Source organism: Eumetopias jubatus, unplaced genomic scaffold (assembly GCF_037043125.1).
Source record: "Eumetopias jubatus isolate StellerSeaLion01/CBP00866 unplaced genomic scaffold, mEumJub1_p1.0 scaffold_11, whole genome shotgun sequence".
Classification (NCBI taxonomy): Eukaryota; Metazoa; Chordata; class Mammalia; order Carnivora; family Otariidae; genus Eumetopias; species Eumetopias jubatus.
The window spans coordinates 113,304,586-113,321,562 of NW_028274817.1; the positions used below are offsets into that span (position 1 = coordinate 113,304,586).

General features: G+C 39.6%; 1 protein-coding gene across 2 annotated transcripts; it reads right to left on the reverse strand.

Moving 5' to 3' along the window:
• Window positions 1-1,393: 1,393 nt before the first annotated feature.
• On the reverse strand, window positions 1,394-13,047 carry SCML1 (Scm polycomb group protein like 1). Of its 2 annotated transcripts, XM_028096429.2 has the most exons (7): window positions 9,245-13,047; window positions 7,986-8,066; window positions 7,419-7,496; window positions 5,739-5,843; window positions 4,799-5,339; window positions 4,471-4,622; window positions 1,394-3,042 (listed from the first exon to the last, which is right to left on the reverse strand). In XM_028096429.2, exons 1-7 carry the CDS (start codon window positions 9,407-9,409, stop codon window positions 2,908-2,910), a joined length of 1,257 nt encoding a protein of 418 aa, XP_027952230.1. In that variant the 5' UTR covers window positions 9,410-13,047; the 3' UTR covers window positions 1,394-2,907. The 2 variants fall into 2 exon arrangements, with proteins under 2 accessions (XP_027952230.1, XP_027952231.1); XM_028096430.2 differs by lacking the exon at window positions 7,986-8,066 and having other exon boundaries at window positions 9,245-13,045.
• Window positions 13,048-16,977: the final 3,930 nt, after the last annotated feature.

The window sequence follows — 16,977 nt, forward strand, 5'->3', positions numbered from 1 at the left end:
CCCGAGAGCCCTCCCTCATTCCCTGGATCAGCGTCAGAGGACTGAGAGATACGAGCGCGTCCCGGCATCTCACCGTACAAACAGCCCCAGAATTCCAACCGTACTTCATTCACTCAGCCAACGGTGAATGCAACCCCTTCGTACTTGAAAAGCGGTGCTTTTCCTCCCCCACGACATTGTTCCTAGTCACGAGGTTTAGCTTTTCATTCCTAGTCATGTTACAGAAAGGCGTGGCTTTTTCATGCTTACAGAGGGGGCCTGGGTTTGAAAGTCTGGGAAGTCCTACTCTGGAACGCATACTCTGAAGACGTTGCAATGATCAGAAATCATGCAAAGACGAAAGCAAACGCTCCATGCGCCCGGAGGGCTGCCGAGGTCAGCTTGCAGATTTCCGCCAGCTGGTGTTGGAAGGAGGGACTGAGAGGCAAAACCAGAGGAAAGATCATTTTAAAAGCCTGGAGAGTTCACAAGAGCCTAACGTGGCATGCTCTCTCCGGACTACAAGCTGACAAACCTTTCTCTTTGAAAGAGCAAGTGGTTCTGAATCCCCCAAATCCCAGACGAGCACAGTGACACCCCCGTTCCAGCCACTAGAGCGGCAGCCCTGGAGCCTCGGCGAGGACCCTGTCGTCTCCCAGTGAACTAGCAGACACGCTGTTGCAGCGGGACGAGCTTCCGGGTTCAAAGGCATGGAGCAGAAGCTCCTGGCCTAGGGGAGAGGGGCAAGGGGTCAGGTACTGAAGGCGATGCAACCCCAATCCCGAGCCTCTAAGGCTTTTCCGCCCTGTAAGCTGGGAGAGCTGAAGGCAGAACGGCAGTGTGGCTCCTGGCCCCCGGGGGTCAAAGGGCAGCCAGAACTGCGAGGCAGACGTGAGAACTCGGGGACGGGGACGAGATACGCGGGGGGCCCTGGTCCTTTCCAGCGCGCTCGCATCACCAATACCATTGCGAGCAACAAGTTTTGAGCAAAGACAAAGCTCACTGATGGAACTTCGTACTGCTCCCCTGGGGTCTCGTTTAGGCCCTCCAAGAGATCGGCCCTTTTTTTAAAAAAAAAAAAAAAAGATTTTATTTTGATTTACTTGACAGAGAGAGACACAGCGAGAGAGGGAACACAGGCAGGGGGAGAGGGAACACAGGCAGGGGGAGAGGGAGAGGGAGAAGGGAGAAGCAGGCTCTCCGCCGAGCAGGGAGTCCGGAGCCCGGAGCCCGGAGATCCGCCCTTTGCTGCTAGCGATCTGCTCATCTGTAGAATGAGGGCAAGTGTTAATAGTCAACTCTCTGGGCGTAGAAAACCACAAACTTAGTAGAGCGTTTCTTTATCAACTCTAATAAATTTGTACATTAATGTCATGCACTGCAAGCAAATAAAATCAAATCTGAGGCTTTGACATTATTGTGGTTTTAAAACTTTATTATATTTTAAAATCTGAACACTGTAAAACATAGTATTCATACAAACACCTGAGGACTGTTGAACTGGGCACAGCATCTTCACACAAACAATTTGAGAGATCAAGTTTAAAATAGAATCTTGTCTTACAAGAAATAACATAAATGAATAACATAAATAAAAACACCTTTTAAATTACATATGCCCAGTAAAGAATTACATTTGTTTATAAAGTACACTTGGTTTTTGAAAAGGAAAATGTACATTTTTGCCCCTGGTGAACATTTTATTGGCATTTATAACAAATGGCTAATACACTTAGCACCAATTCTCACAGCTTGTAAGTATTATATCAAATGTTATACAATATAACAAGGTAATAAATAACAAAACAAGGAACAGTTTTCACTTGAAAGTTCTAATTTTTAAAAATAAAGTCCAAAATGACAAATTCGAGCTAACATATCTTTCAAAGTTTAGTAGGATAAATGGCTCAGAAAGCAAATGAACCGGAAACATTGCACAGGACAGAGAGCTTCCCGGTATGGAAGTCCTAGAGTCAGCTACGAGGTACTAGTGACGGCAAATGTGCGAATATTTTTAACAGAATAAAAACATCTCACTAAATATAGTTCATCTTTACATCTGTGAAGTGCAAAGTGCTATTCTTAAATTCAAAACGAAAAGATTTACTTGTGTGTATACTTCAGATACAGAATAAAATATAAATATGAAACAGCATCATTATGAACACAGACAATAAAATATATATCTTTCAAAAATTTGGACAAAGGCATCTTTATAGAGAGATGTGAGCAATGAATGCCTAGTGAAATGTCCAAGCTTAGGCAAAATATGTAAGTTTTAAACTAAGTATCTCTTGCATAAAATGACCATTCTATCTAAGAATTTATCTAAAAACTGGGAAGAATATTTTACGAAAGCTTATAAGGTTGCTTTTTCTTTAAATAGGAATATAACATATATAGAAATAACAAAACAAAGGAAAATAATTTATATGGCTTTCCCTTTTGGGAAGCTGGTAGAACATGAACAGAACCTTACAGTAACAAACATAAAATATTTTAGAAAGATGCTATCTACAGTTGCATCTTTAAGTTTTCTTATAAGGAAAACCCATAGATTTATTAGAGAACTTTTCAGTCCCTGATATTTACTCTTTGGGATTCAGCTGTTTTGGTTCTATAGATAAAGATGAACAGAAATTAAAGGTGTTTCTGTTTCTTGTGTGAAGTACATTTGTAAACTATACAATGAAAATGATAAAAAGATATAAAAAACAAACTCCCAATCTGAATATGCCAATACTAACATGTTAAATGGCTTCTAAAATAGTAGACCAGACTGTAATGTAGTTGTGCAATTCTGGACAGAACATAGTTTTAAAAGAACCTTCTACACAAAAACTTCTAAGGGCAGAAAAATGATTTTACACCGAAATGGCACCGGTCTACCCTGAATGAAGTCGAAGCTAAATCTACACTAACGTGTTTTCAGTTGTTAAAGAATTTTTCTTCTTTAAGCCTATCAATGTAGTGGCACAACTTCACAGCTGTCCCCAGCTTCAGCCCCATGTACTTCATCATCATGTCACTGTTGAGTAGTAGCAGAGCCTTCCCGTCAATGTCCTGCAGACAGAAGGAAATAACGGTAATTAGTTAATATGTTCATATTTTATCAGAATGGTCATTTCTGCATTTATAGGAACATGTAACACCAAGAAGAGAGCAGCTCATGGCTGATGTATATTCTCTTGAGTACACTCTTGCTTGATGAAAACTAAGACAGATAGAATTTGTAAAGTGAAGCATGGCTTGATCACTTGTAAATTTACTTTGAATTTTAGGAAGAAAATTTAACCTAATATCTTTTTAAAGAAATATTTTATTTATTTGAGAGAGAGAGAGAGAGAGAGAGAGAGAGAGAGAGAGAGAGAGAGAGCGCGTGCGCACACAAAATGGGGGAGGGGCAGAGGGAGAGCAAGAAGGGGAGCCCGACCCAGGGCTCCATCCCAGGACCCTGGGATCATGACCTTAGCCGAAGGCAGCCACTTAACCGACTGAGCCAACCAGGCGCCCCAACCTAAAATCTTAAAAATGTCCTAAGCATCAAACTACCTACCTTTAAAATAGTGTGCTGAATAAAATACTGCATAACTGTGACAAAGAGTAAAAACAATGAATGGTAGAATTTTTCCTTTAACAGCCTGGAATATGACGGTGTTAGCATCCATACGAACTGTTCATATGCTATACAGTGTTGTCTTGATGTTGAAAGCTAATCAGTTGTCTGAAGTTAGATGCTAAAAACTATTTTCTTGCCATATAGAAAAGGGTACATCAAATATGTGGCCACTAATTTTATTCATTAGGAAACACTATAAAAACATGACTTGATAGTCACGAGGCATCCTCCCTCAAGTTCTTTACTAATAGACTGACTGATGTTGCTGAAACATATTACTTGGTTTTTACAAGTTCTGGTTTAAAAATAAAACTGTACTGTCTGAAAAGACCTGAAACCCCTTAATGGTATTGCCTTTGTCAGGCACCTTCTGTACTTTTTCTACTAAGTATAATAAAAATCAGAACTTATAAAAATTTAACCCATGATGTTACTTTGTAAATGGCATGAGGGTATCAGCACCCCAAATCGTCAATAACCATATAAGGTTAACAGAACTGAGCCAAATGGAATCAGTTGCTGGATTCATTGGGCATCATAACAAAGAGGACACCATGTCACATTGTTCCTATTTAAATCCAGCCTCTACCATTTAAGGATCTAACTTTGGTCCAAGTAACCTTTCTCACATATGGAAAATCAGTTGCTAGGGTTCCCCCACCAACCACACTAATCAGTACCCAACTGAAGGGCCTGCACAGAGGTCATTCAAAAGCATTATGGCAGGGGCGCCTGGCTGGCTCAGTCCTACAGCATGAGACTGTTGATCCCGGGGTCATGAGTTCAAGCCCCCCACTGGGTATAGAGCTTACTTAAAAAAAAAGAAAGAGAAAAGCACTATGGCAGGAAAACCAGATCAAAATATACATTACATGTTGCCTGAAAAGGTCAGCGATGGGGGTGAGCGTCTGAGGATCTATATGTTTCAGAAACTGGATCACTTCATCCACGGACCAGGTTGAAGGGTCATCAGAGAAGTTTTGTTTTAGGATCCTTGGGTCAGTTCCAATTGGTGAACTTGTAGCTTCAATGGGGGGAAAAAGACAAATCAAATTTGACCTGATCATTATCCCGAAAGAAGAGATGTTAGGTAGGGAGATATGGTCTTGCATCAAGGATGTTGAGGATTATAGGTCAAATAGTGCTACTTGTGATTATAGGTTAAATAGTGCTACTTGTACTGTGTCATTTCACACTCACCAAAGTTGGGCGGCATACAAAGAGATGAGGCAGTACGGCCGAGGCCCTTATTTTCCATTAGAGTTGGGTAAGTCGTCACCTCCAGGTTATGTGCCGGACTGGGCTCACCTTGACCCAGCATGGATCCAGATACTGTTGCAGAAGCTCGGGTAGGTGAGAAGATATTGTGGGTGCTGTGGGCCCCTGGGCTGGAATAGCAGGGCATGGAAGAGGAGCCCTGCACTGGATCATCAGGTGTGAAATATGGCTGAAATGAATGTGGAGAATACATGGAGGGAAGTGTCGGACTCTGGCTCAGATTCGGCTCCTGCTCCTGGAGGAGTGACTCCGGATCCCGTTCTGGGGACCCCTCTTCTGAATGGTAGGGTGTTCCTACCGGGTTGATCGGGGAATCATTTGCTGGCCTCTCCACCGGCATAGTTGGGCTATAACTTTCAGGGTAAGAGAATGAAGAAGGAGGCTCCTTTTTCCTCATTTTCTGGAATCTGATCTTTCTGGAAAGCAGGTAATTATAATTTCTGTAGGCATATCCAAGGTGCTTCTGAAATGACACAAACCCAGCATAAACCAACTGTCAGTGAGTAAAAAAGGAAATAAAGTAAGTAGTAAACATACATTTATTTTTCAGGTAACACTGCTTTATATTACTAAAGATTAATGCTCTATTTTAATTATATGATTTTTGTTCCTCTTCAACCCTACATTTTAACCAAATTTTATACACTGTGGTTATAAACATAAAAATATTCATTGTCATACATTTCTCAAACCTAAACTTAAACATTTTCCCAAGTTTTAGTCTCCCATCTGCTGCTACAGCAAGAACCAATTTGGCCTTGCTAATCTCATAGTTAATAGTTCTTTTTCATTTCCAACTCATTGGCACCTTTAGAAGCAAGAGGTGTATTACAATTATGAAAATATTTTTGTTAACACTCACGCGATTCTGCCACAATGATTTCACACGAAAACGGTGGATTTTTGAAACTTTTCCATGAATGACATCAAATTTCTTATCCAGATTTTGAATAGCATCATAGATGACCTATTATAATACAAGCTATTAATAGTTTCTATTCCAAAAGTAACAAAAAAATAAGCGAAATTTTGACTGCTAGAAACAAAAGCTCTTAAGCTGTCAGAACCAGATGTCTGGTTTTGGTGACACAGAGTCCAGGCGGCCGAGATAAGGAGCCCCAACCTCCTACTCAACTACTCCAGGCCATACAGGCATTTTAAGAAGCTTTAATACGGGGAAGTAAATGTACCACCATTCTTATAAGCCACCACATTTATGATGGAGTCATTTTATGTCAAGGAAGGGGCTATTTTAGGTTAGAAAGCTTCAAATCTGCTAAAAGGCCAAAGAGCCTCTTTCCATAGAACCATGGTGTGAATTCACAGGCAGTGAGCATTCTATGCTGGAAAGAACAGTGAGCCAAATATAACAGGTGTGACTTCTGGCTTCAGAGTATTTCAAAATCAGGCAATCAACAATTAACCTTACAAAACCTTTGAGTACATGTCCCCTATTGGCCAACCAGGTATGTGACTAAAAAAACCTGGGAATTCTTCAAATACACAGAAATTTCATTCAGGCCAAAAATACACTTAACAGGAGGCCAGAACCATTTCCTTGGGGGCAGCGATCTGCTTTCACAAGCCCTCCAGGTGGTTCTGCTGCCTGATCAAGTGAGACCCACTGGCCTATAGCACTGAGGTCAACAGGGCAGGCTCTAGGGGAACACACTTGGGTGCAAAGACTAGCGTTCTGGTCGGTTTCAGGGCTGTGACTTGGGCCCCTGGGCCTTTCTCCTCCTCCACGTTCTAGCCCACCACATCTTGCACCGTCGCTCAGAAAGGAGGCCCTGGCAGAGCAGTGGCAGCCCGGGGTGTCGTGGGTGCTTATGTGAGGCAGGCCATCAGAACCCCCCTCCCACCACCCCCTGTCCCTCCCCGTACACCCTTCCCCAAAGACCTGATGTGTTCCCTTGAAGCAGTCCACTTCTGTTCTCAATAACAGTGATAAAGACTCACCTAAACATTCTTTACTTAGGCACGGTAGCTCATTTTAATCCAACAAACTTTGTATATTAACTACTTTTTAAAAAACAAACTTCCATTACCTCTAGAGGATGCAGCTCACAAAATCCTTGATAATTACACCCATCAATCTCTACCAGCACGCTAACTTTTACAAAATCCCCTCAAAATTATAAACTACATAAGATATGCTCTTTAAAAACAATGGTATTCTGCCATTTTTTCGATTGAGCTATCTCAGCAATGCATTTAGGCACATACTAATTTTTTTCTGTAGCAGACAATTTCCTTCAAAGATTTTGTAGGGGAAATTAATTCAATATCAAGCAACATAACATACATTTCTTCAGTTAAGGGCTTTTAAAACAAAGCTATAAAACGTACATATTGGTATTTCAAAATTTTCACCTGGAGATGCTATTCTAACTAGAAATTATTAAAAATCATCACAATGAAGGCATAATCTTAAGTAATTTGATACAGCAAAATTTCAATTAATTGTATACTTTACATGAAATAAAGGGAATTTTAACTTAGTATTTCAGAAAACTACATTTGAGAGACAGAACTTTTATACCTGACAATGAGTGAGGACATCCGTAACTGTTTTTTGTTGTTCTTCGTTGTAGGATGCGTCAGACATCACGCTTTCCTGCTAATATTTTAAAAGTTAAGTAGTTAATGCTTTACTTTTATAAGAGCCAAACTGAACACCAGGAGGAAAAAAAACTTCACATTTATTTAAATTGTTTTTATTTGTCACCAACTTTTCAAAAGGATTCAGAAGTCTTAATCTAAAGCAGAGACAAAATAAAATAAAAACTCACATTAATACGAGAATGAAAATGACAACTGCTAATTAAGGGAGGAAATAAGAATTTATTATATCAGAAGGACCTAGGTTTCAAGGTTTGTACTGAAAATGAGTATAAACTGCTCTGAACTTCCTACTACCTAAGGAAAAGGGAAGTAAAATGGTTAAGTGCTCAATGTCTAACGAAAGGAAGCAAACAAATTCAGGAGAGGCCAACATTTTTTGAGTTTGAGTTTAGAGGAACTCTACAGTATATGAAAAATTTAAACCTTTTCCTTTAAAATGGTTAAGTGTTAATATATTTGGCAAATGGCAATTAACATTACTTACATTATTGACATATGCAGTGTTTGGTTCATATGCATAAAGAACAGTGTTATCATCATCATAAGCAGGTATTCGTGTTCTTATCTAAGGAAGATGTATTAACAAATTAAAAGGAAAGATGAAAGATAGAACTGAAAGAAAAAGTGAGGACTTCAATTTCACTTTTAAGAAGCTCCAAAAGCCTATTGGTGATTATCAAAGGACCTCTGTCCACTGTAAATACTAGGGACTACATGAAAAGATGTTCTTAAAAAACTTTTCTCATTATCCCAACTACACTTATCATTTTCTATTGAGCTTAACCTCTTGTGTAACTCAGGGTAGAAAGACTAGTCTAGTAACCTGGCACCAGAATTGCTGTAAAAGCAAGTATCTCTAACCATGAACAAAGAACCAGGGTACATGGCTTTTATTTTTAAATAATCCAACAGTGCCACTCTGTGGATAAAATAGGAAACACTTAAGCACCTATTTTTCTTGCTAAATTAATCACCTTAAAACATTTTTTTTTGGAATAGGACAGGGTATAAATAAATATACAATAAATATCCGTTAGATTTCATTTAATAACAGTATTCTAAGAATGAATTATAAACTATAAGAATAATGTTAAAATAAAGACAGATAGAAGCTATGCAGTCTTTGTTTCAAAAAGCATAACCAAAACAATATGGAATGGGCTATAGATTAGTTCTGATAAAATATACCGTGCATAGTGCCTTATGCTTTTCGAACTGCTTTCACATATTTATTTCAGAAAGCAATTCTCAGTAGGTGGTTAACATTATGTCCAAAGATGAAAAGATACTGGGGCTGACAGAAGTTAAGAGAATTGCCCATAGCACTTAGGTGGCATTAATACCCACATCCTTATTTAAGTAAAGAAATGCTTTTTCTGTTAAGGCAAATTATATCTAGTTTAATAATCTGTATTTTTACTCACCTTCAGGCATCAAGAAACATAGCAGAATGTGACAGAACTGTACAACAGCCAACGATTTTGAAAGACTGGCAAGATTTTCATGAAGTTACATTAACCCTATGAGCTAGCAATTCAGCTCCTGAATATTTACCCAAAGGAAATGCTATTATCTGTTCACAAAAAACTTGTACATGAATGTTTGCCGCAGCTTTATAGACCACTGTCAAAACTCATGAAGTTGTTATTTCTGCATTTCACTGAATGAAATTAAATTCAATTTAGAAAAGAAAGAGAGCACAGTGAAAAGAACAAAGACAGATTTTCAAATTGAAATACAAACCACATCAACTTCACTGGAGGCGCTAGACATCTTTTTTGTGCAACAGCAGCACTCCACCTCCTCAGAGTTGGGCCTAATTATATTTAAGCTTGCTGGAGGGTTTATTTGTGGAACTGCTTGGTCACCTAGGGGTGGTAAACCACCTACTCCTGAAAAACAACACATAAAATAGTTACTTCACAGACTTACTACCATAATCAACTTAATAGGGTTATGTTCTCCGAATGCCAACTCCAAGTGAATTGGAGCCCTGGCTGAATTTTAGAGAGTGACAAAACAATAACTCATCCATTAGTGATTTAGAATAAACCTTTAAAACTTGAAGGGCTAGGCTGCCACACCTAGGAATAAGAATCAAGATCACACGCAAATTCCAAATTGTGAAGTGAATGCTTCACAACTGAAAGGCTACAGAGTAAATGCTGGAAAAAAATGAACAAGGGAACACAACTCCTAACTGCTTTTTGAAAGGAGCTGAGGGGCCCCTGGGTGGCTCAGGCAGTTGAGTGTTGGACTCCTGGTTTCAGCTCAGGTCATGATCTCAGGGTTGTGGGAAGGAGCCCTGTGTCTACTTGGGTTTCCTGCCCTTTGCCCCTCCCCCCACTCGTGCTGTCTCTCTCCCCCTCAGATAAATAAATCTTTAAATTAAAAAAAAAAAAGATTCTCTTTCTCCCTCTTCCCCTCCCCACTTATGTTCTCTCTCTCTCAAAACAAAACAAAACAAAAAAAACAACCTCCAATTTGAGGTATAACCTTTATTCTTTAAACTGGTTGTTTTATTCTGATTATAAGACTAATAATGAATAATTAAACTGCTGTGTTTTCATACAAAGGAAGCCTACACAGCAATGAGAATGAACCAACCATTGCCACACATGAAGATGAATCTCACAACCATACAGGTGAGTAAAACTCAGATACAAAAGAGAACATACTGTATGATTCAATTGATCTAAAGCTCAAAAACAGGCAAAAATAATCAATGGTGGGCTAGGTCTTTCCAAACCAATACCTTTAGATATACTGTAGTCACTCTAACAACTTCCTCATTTTCTATCTTGCAGATAGGCCATGATTTATGTAAGACGTCCCCAGTTCATAGATATCTGACAAAGAAGACTGTGGAGCAGTCTTGCACCTCTACTTGAACTCTCAAGGAATAAGAATATTGAATTCAAATTTCCCAACTCTAATAGTATTTCCTATAATCTCATTGTACTTCTAACAATTTTGTTTTATATTTTATATGTGTAATTTTTCATTACGTATGTTTCACTATAGAAAATTTGGAATATACCACAAGGTACAGATAATAATACCTAACAGATTTTACAGCCGACTCTGTGCCAGGCAATGTTCTAAGCACTTGATGTGTGTTAACTCATTTAGTATTCCTGACAATCCTATAGGGCAGGCTCTGTTATTATCCCCATTTTTCTTAAGAGAAAATTGAGGCTAAGTGAGGTTAAATAATCTATCCAGGTCTCACAGCTAGACAGTGGTGCAGTCTGGCTCCAGGGTCTATGGGTTTTACTTATTCATTATTAAAATCACCTGGAATCCCTTCTCTAACAATAACAAAATAAAACCCAAACTCCTATAATGGCCTACAAGGTCCTTACACAGTCAGAAGCCTCCACACTCCTCAAGTGAGATCACCTCTTACCACCTGTCCCCCTGCTCTAAGCCTAAAATATTTATTATCTGGCCTTTTATAGACAAAGTCTGCCACCACCATTATAGACTCTTAAAATGAGACAATTCTCTACTGGATTAATTACACTGCAGCCAAAACTTGGCTGTAGTTAGACATAGATGCAGCATTCATTGAGTCCACCACTAGACTTCAGATATTTCTAACTCTGTGGCACATTTACAAATCACCAGTCTTGCACTCTTTGAACCTCTCACTCCTGTCATGACCTCTACCCACAATACCCTGCTGGTTCTCCACCTAGGAGAACCTATTCAACTTCAAAGCTCAACTCAAGTTCCATCTCCACAAAGCAAAGGTGCTAAGTCATCCCATCCAAAAGTGACACTGCTTTCCCCAAAGTACCAGAACACTCACACAGTAATGCTTTTAAGGTAATTGTTAGACAAAGGGAAACATCAAATAGCATAAAGACCTTAGGCTTGGGGCCAGAATACCTCGGTTTTAGGTCCCAGCTCCTCCATTTACTAGTTGTGTGACTTCTCTGTTTTTTTTTTTTTTTTTAATCTGTAATACGGTGATAATAGTACAGACCTCACACGGGGTTATGAGGATTAAATGAATTAATACACGTCAAGTGTTTAGAATTCATGGCTGGCATAGCAAAGGCACTCACTGTTTGCAACTGTTATTTCATTATTTGGATATTCATAACATCCTCTCAAGAGAACTATTTGTCACGGAGCACACGGACAATAAATACTCAGGGCCAAAAAAATGTAATTTTCATTCACATTGCACCTGTATACTGCGGATACAGCAACCGTTTCTTGTAAACAAATTTTAAAAACCAGGACATAATGCAAAGAACTGGGCTTTAAAAAATACTCGAATCCAAATCCAAATTGCAAAATTTGCTATTTTGCTTCAAGCAGGTATTTAAACTCTCTGTGCCTCAGTTTCTTAACTCGTAAAGTTGGAATAATACCTACTTCACAGGGCTGTGTAAGACCAAATGACGCAGTTAACCACTGAGTACCATGACTGGTTCACAGCAGGCACAGCATCAATTTTAGTTCCTTTCCCGTCTTCACATAAGATAGTTTCCACGACAATTTCTTAGAGCCTAACCATGACTGGATTATGCAAAGTTAATTAATATAATTCATTAAACTCAAAATCCTGCAAAATGAGTTTACTTAAAATGAAGCTCTTTTGTATTTTACGATAGAAAACCTAAACTCTTGATAACGTAAGAACAAGAAGCCACCTGGGTTTTTTTTAAAGACGTTTTTTAAACTTTAAAGGCATTTCAAAGGCATTTTTCAAAAGTCATTTGAAGATTCAGCTTCCAAGATTGATCGAAAATGTGAAGGATGAGAACAGCGTTTCACCCGAAAACCACTGAAGAAAATACATAGCAAAACCAAGGCAGATTACAACACCCAATTTTTTTGAATCAAAATTGTGTCAAAACACTGAACAATCGTTTTCTAAAAATCCTCTCAAAACTAGCCCTTCTGTCCGTATCAAACTTAACCCGACCACAAAGTTGCCGGACGGAGGATAATGCCGCCGTAACTTTATCCCATCGCCCAGCACTGAATCGAGCCCATGCCCTGTTTTCGTAAAACACCGTGAAGAAAAGCTGCTTGTAAAATCACTACTTGTAACTATTAAAGTAGTTTAAAACCCTAGAGCAGTCTTAATTTGGGGAGAGCCAGGTAGAGGAGGGAAGGAAGCGATCTCTAACCAAGTTCTCAAACAATCGTGCCTATATTTTCTTTCGCCTCGCATTTATGTATTTAGAGTAAACCAGGAAGACTGCACTGTCATTGATCAAACGAGGTTACCAACAAAGCCTCAAAATCAACGTTTCAATCTCAAAGAAATGTTTTAACGAATTAACTCGCTAGTTCGCCAATTCTTTAAACTCAAAATTCTATATAAAGTCTCAGAGTCTTGGTGGTTCCTCGCCCCCCACCTGCCTTCGCTAAGAGAAAGAATGAAAAAGGATCTACTTGTCCCAGAAAGTCAGCACAAAGTACTCAAAAAGCGGCCAAATCTCAAAAGCTCATAGCCGCTGGTATCCCGGGACAGGCGGCGAGAACCACCCTGAACCACCCCTCTGCGCGATCCCAAAAATCAAGTCCTTTTTCTTCCCTCCGGGCAAATCCTGCCCCGCCCCGCCCCCCGCTCCGCCCCGGATCAAACCAAACCGAATCTCAGCGGTTTCTAGCGCACACCCGAAAGGCAAGAAAGTTCAAGGGGAGGAAAAAGTGTCGCTAAACAGACCTGTTCTGGCATCAGGACCTGCCTCACCGGCCTCCGGAGGGCACAGGACCCAGTTAGTGTCAGCCAGCCTTCCGGAGCGTCAACGGCCAAAAAACCGTTAAAACTCTATAGCTTCACAAACGGTCCTCCCACCGGAAGTCGGGCCCGACCACGTGACACGCCCGCCTCGAGGACCCCGGAAGCTCCGGAACTACACGCGCACTAGCGAGCACGCGGCACTCTTTTTCCCATACACGCGGCTCTTAACCAATCCGGCGGGCGCCTGCGCAATGGTTGGAGGGAAAAAGGAACGTTGCTAGGGAGACAGCCAAGGGGAGGGGCTTTGTTTCCCATTGCGCAGCCGGCAGTGCCCGCCTCCGAGCGTGTGTAGCTGGGCGTTCGAGTTCAGATTTCCGCTCGCAAAAGCTAGTGGGATTGGGACCCGGCGCTAGAGCCTAGCGGCGAGCCTTCCAACGCTGAGAGGTGTTTCTGCGGCTGCGCAGGGGCGCCGGCGCACGGGCGCGCGATTCTTCCAGCGCCGGAGACGCTTCGTAGAGAAGGCTCGGCAGGGTGAGGTTGCTGAGCGCCTGTCCTCTCCGCTGTCATTGGTTGTTTTTTTGGAAAATTTTGTTTTTTTAAATGTAACTCTATCTCTCGCCCTCCCGTCACAGACGTCGACTTTGGCTCTATCCTAGGCGTACGCGTCATTGCTGGAATTCTAAGGAGGGGGTATGGGGCCTTAGTTGTAGAGCTTTGGTACAAACAGAGGGAAAGTTATTTTTAAAAAGTTGTTACTTCATGGGCAGGTAACACAGACCCTGGAGCCAGATTTACCGGGGTTAACTCCGGCCCCAACATTTAGTCCCTCCATGGCTTTGGACAAGTCAGGTAACACAGCTCTGTGCTTGCGTTTCCCCATCTGTTAAATGGGCACAATGTGGGGAGTACATGAGTTTGAGTAAGCAAAGCACTTAGAACACTATCTGGCACATAAATTTGCTACGTAAGGGTACATGACATTATTTAGTGGCATATTGTCATGTATATCGAGGCTGCCCATCTTTGGAAGGAGGCACAGTCTGAGTAATTCTCAGAAGCAAAGCAGGTGAGAATTTTAAAGTAAAGACATAAATCTTTTCCTGGCTCACAGAGGAGCTACAAGGAAAGTATAGTAGATATTGGAAATTTATTCTTTCTCCTCTCAAATACAAAACGAGATTAGAGAGGCGCCTGGCTGGCTCAGTCAGTAGAGCTTGTGTGATCTCGGGGTTGTGAGTTGGAGCCCCCATGTTGGATGTTGAGAGTACTTTTTAAAAAAATCTAAAAAAAGAAACACACAAACCCAAAACCCAAAATGAGATTGGAGCTCATTATACACTATTTATTACTTTTTTTCTCATGCTTTTGCTATCGCAGTTCCCTTCCTTTATGTCCAGTTCCCTATAAAACACTTGCTGTTTGTGAAACCCCAAGAATGCAGTTACATAATCCAAGAGAAAGTGGTTGTTTAATTGCAGTCACGTTTATTTGCAGTTTCTATACACACTTTCTAGGTAATCAAACTTTTCTGGTACATTTTTTTTTGAGGGGTTCACAATGAAACTGTCACCATTTTTACTAAAAATAAATACAAGACTTAAAGTGTTGCGCAGCTCTAAAATATACAAAGGCTTGAATTGAATGTAAACGTTGAAAACATCTTACAAAAGAAACCATTTCTGCAACAATTTAAAAAGTTCATATTTACAAATATTACAAAAATACAAAATGGATGCAAGTCCATAAACCATTGTCTTTTTGGCCAGCATGAACTGGTTCTAGTACCAAAATAGTTACACTGTAACCTTCTTTAAACCTTTGTCATGATCTAGTTCTCTAAGTCTGCCATCACTGCAGCAAATGTACTCACTCACTGACCTTTGGCAAGAGCAAACAGCGTGTTTTGTTTGCTACAACTAGTCCATGTCCTCTACTTAGCCAAAAAAAAAAAAAAAAACCCAAAAAACACAAAAAGAACCCAAAAACCAAAACCAAAAAAACACCCCAAACACAAAAAACCAAAAAGTAAGGAAAAAAAATTTTCCCCACACAACATAGACATGTTGTGTAAACATAAAAGAACAAAAAATTAGCATCAGTGCAAACAACAGAAGAAAAGTTTGGATTGATGTTTTCTACAATACCTAATGTGTGTACCCTGCTTCAAAACGGTAGTGATGTTGAAGACAGCCCTCTAATTCTTGGTCTTATATGCTATGTAATAAAGCCATGTAGAATATTCCAGATTACTAAAGAATTCCTTTTTTTTTTAACTCAGTTTGTTACTCAGTCCTCTTAACACAGTGAATTTAAAATCCATCATTATTTGGGTTTTTTTTTTAATCTATGAAATATAAAATAGAGAAACTCTGCTATAGATTTTTAGAGTAAACAAAATAAGTAAAACTATATTATAAGGGTTAGTTCTGTGATCATTACATATAGAAGGAATCTTATTGCCTCACAATTCAAGTCAGTATGTATTTTAAAAAATATATGGTATCATTACTTAAATTGATGTCAATAATAAAAAGGTGACATATTTATTAAAGCCAATTAATGGGTTTCCTATTCAAGATTTAGAATCACTTTTAAAGCCCACATACCTTTCTTTACACTTAAAAAACCCCTAACTACACAAAAGCCATACTGCAAACGAACTGCTTTTATGAAAATTACAAAAGATCACCTATTGGGACTGGAAATGACGGTGTCTTAGCGCATTTGTCTAAAAACTTTATTTTTAAAATTTTGCCAAGTGTACTTTTCAAAGCATGAGAAAAAGTTATTCATGTTCCCAGGTGGTGTCAAACCATGCTGGTTTTCTTGACTAATGGGTTCCAATGAGAAATGATGGTCCATTTTTTTTCAAACCCCCAAACATTTTTCTTTTAATAAAAAGTATAACACTTTATACACGTTCAAATGTACCCTTTACCAAGTAGCTTATCTATCCCAGCGCAAGCACCCACATCCACACACACACCCACACACACATTCTCCCTCCTCTACCCCGCCACCCCCAGTACCCATTTTACATACAAAGATGACAAGAAATTAAGAAATACAATTTGATAGTGAAAGCAAATAGTAGAAGAAGACAGACATTTTTTTCTTTACAAACAAAAGCCAACAGCAATCAGATTCTCTAATTCTCAATCTATAACATCTTAGAAAGTGTTTCTATTGAAAGACAGCATCCTCTTAGACCAGGCTTTCTCCTTCATGTTGTATGAATCAAACCAAAGCCACAAACCCCCTTTCACACATCCTGCTTTCCCAAATACCACTTGCATAAACTTAAAGCCAGTTGCTTATCAATTTCTTGGTAACTCTGCTCTGTTCTAGCATTCTAATCACATTCTATTCTTTTATAGGCCATATCCCTTCTTAGTTCTCTTTACTTTCTACCTTGTCCCATTCAAAACATATTCTAAGTACATAGCTGCTTATATTTCGGACATATTTCAAACATTAGTATTCACGTTAAAATCAGAGGTGTAAGAACCATTGGCAGATTTCAACTTGTAACTACTTTTTTTTTCAGTTTTAAGACAAGAAAATTCAAGTAATTTCAAGTAATTCAGCTTGTTTCCCTGCCTTCATTTTATCAGAGCACTTGCCCTGACATTTCCTTTCCCACCCACCACCCTCCCCTTTTGCCACCAAGCAGATATAGTAAAATCAGACAAAAACTCATTTGTATGTAGCATTGTGACCCAGAGCTGTCCCCCTTTCCCAGTTTAACAGTGAATATAAATAATGC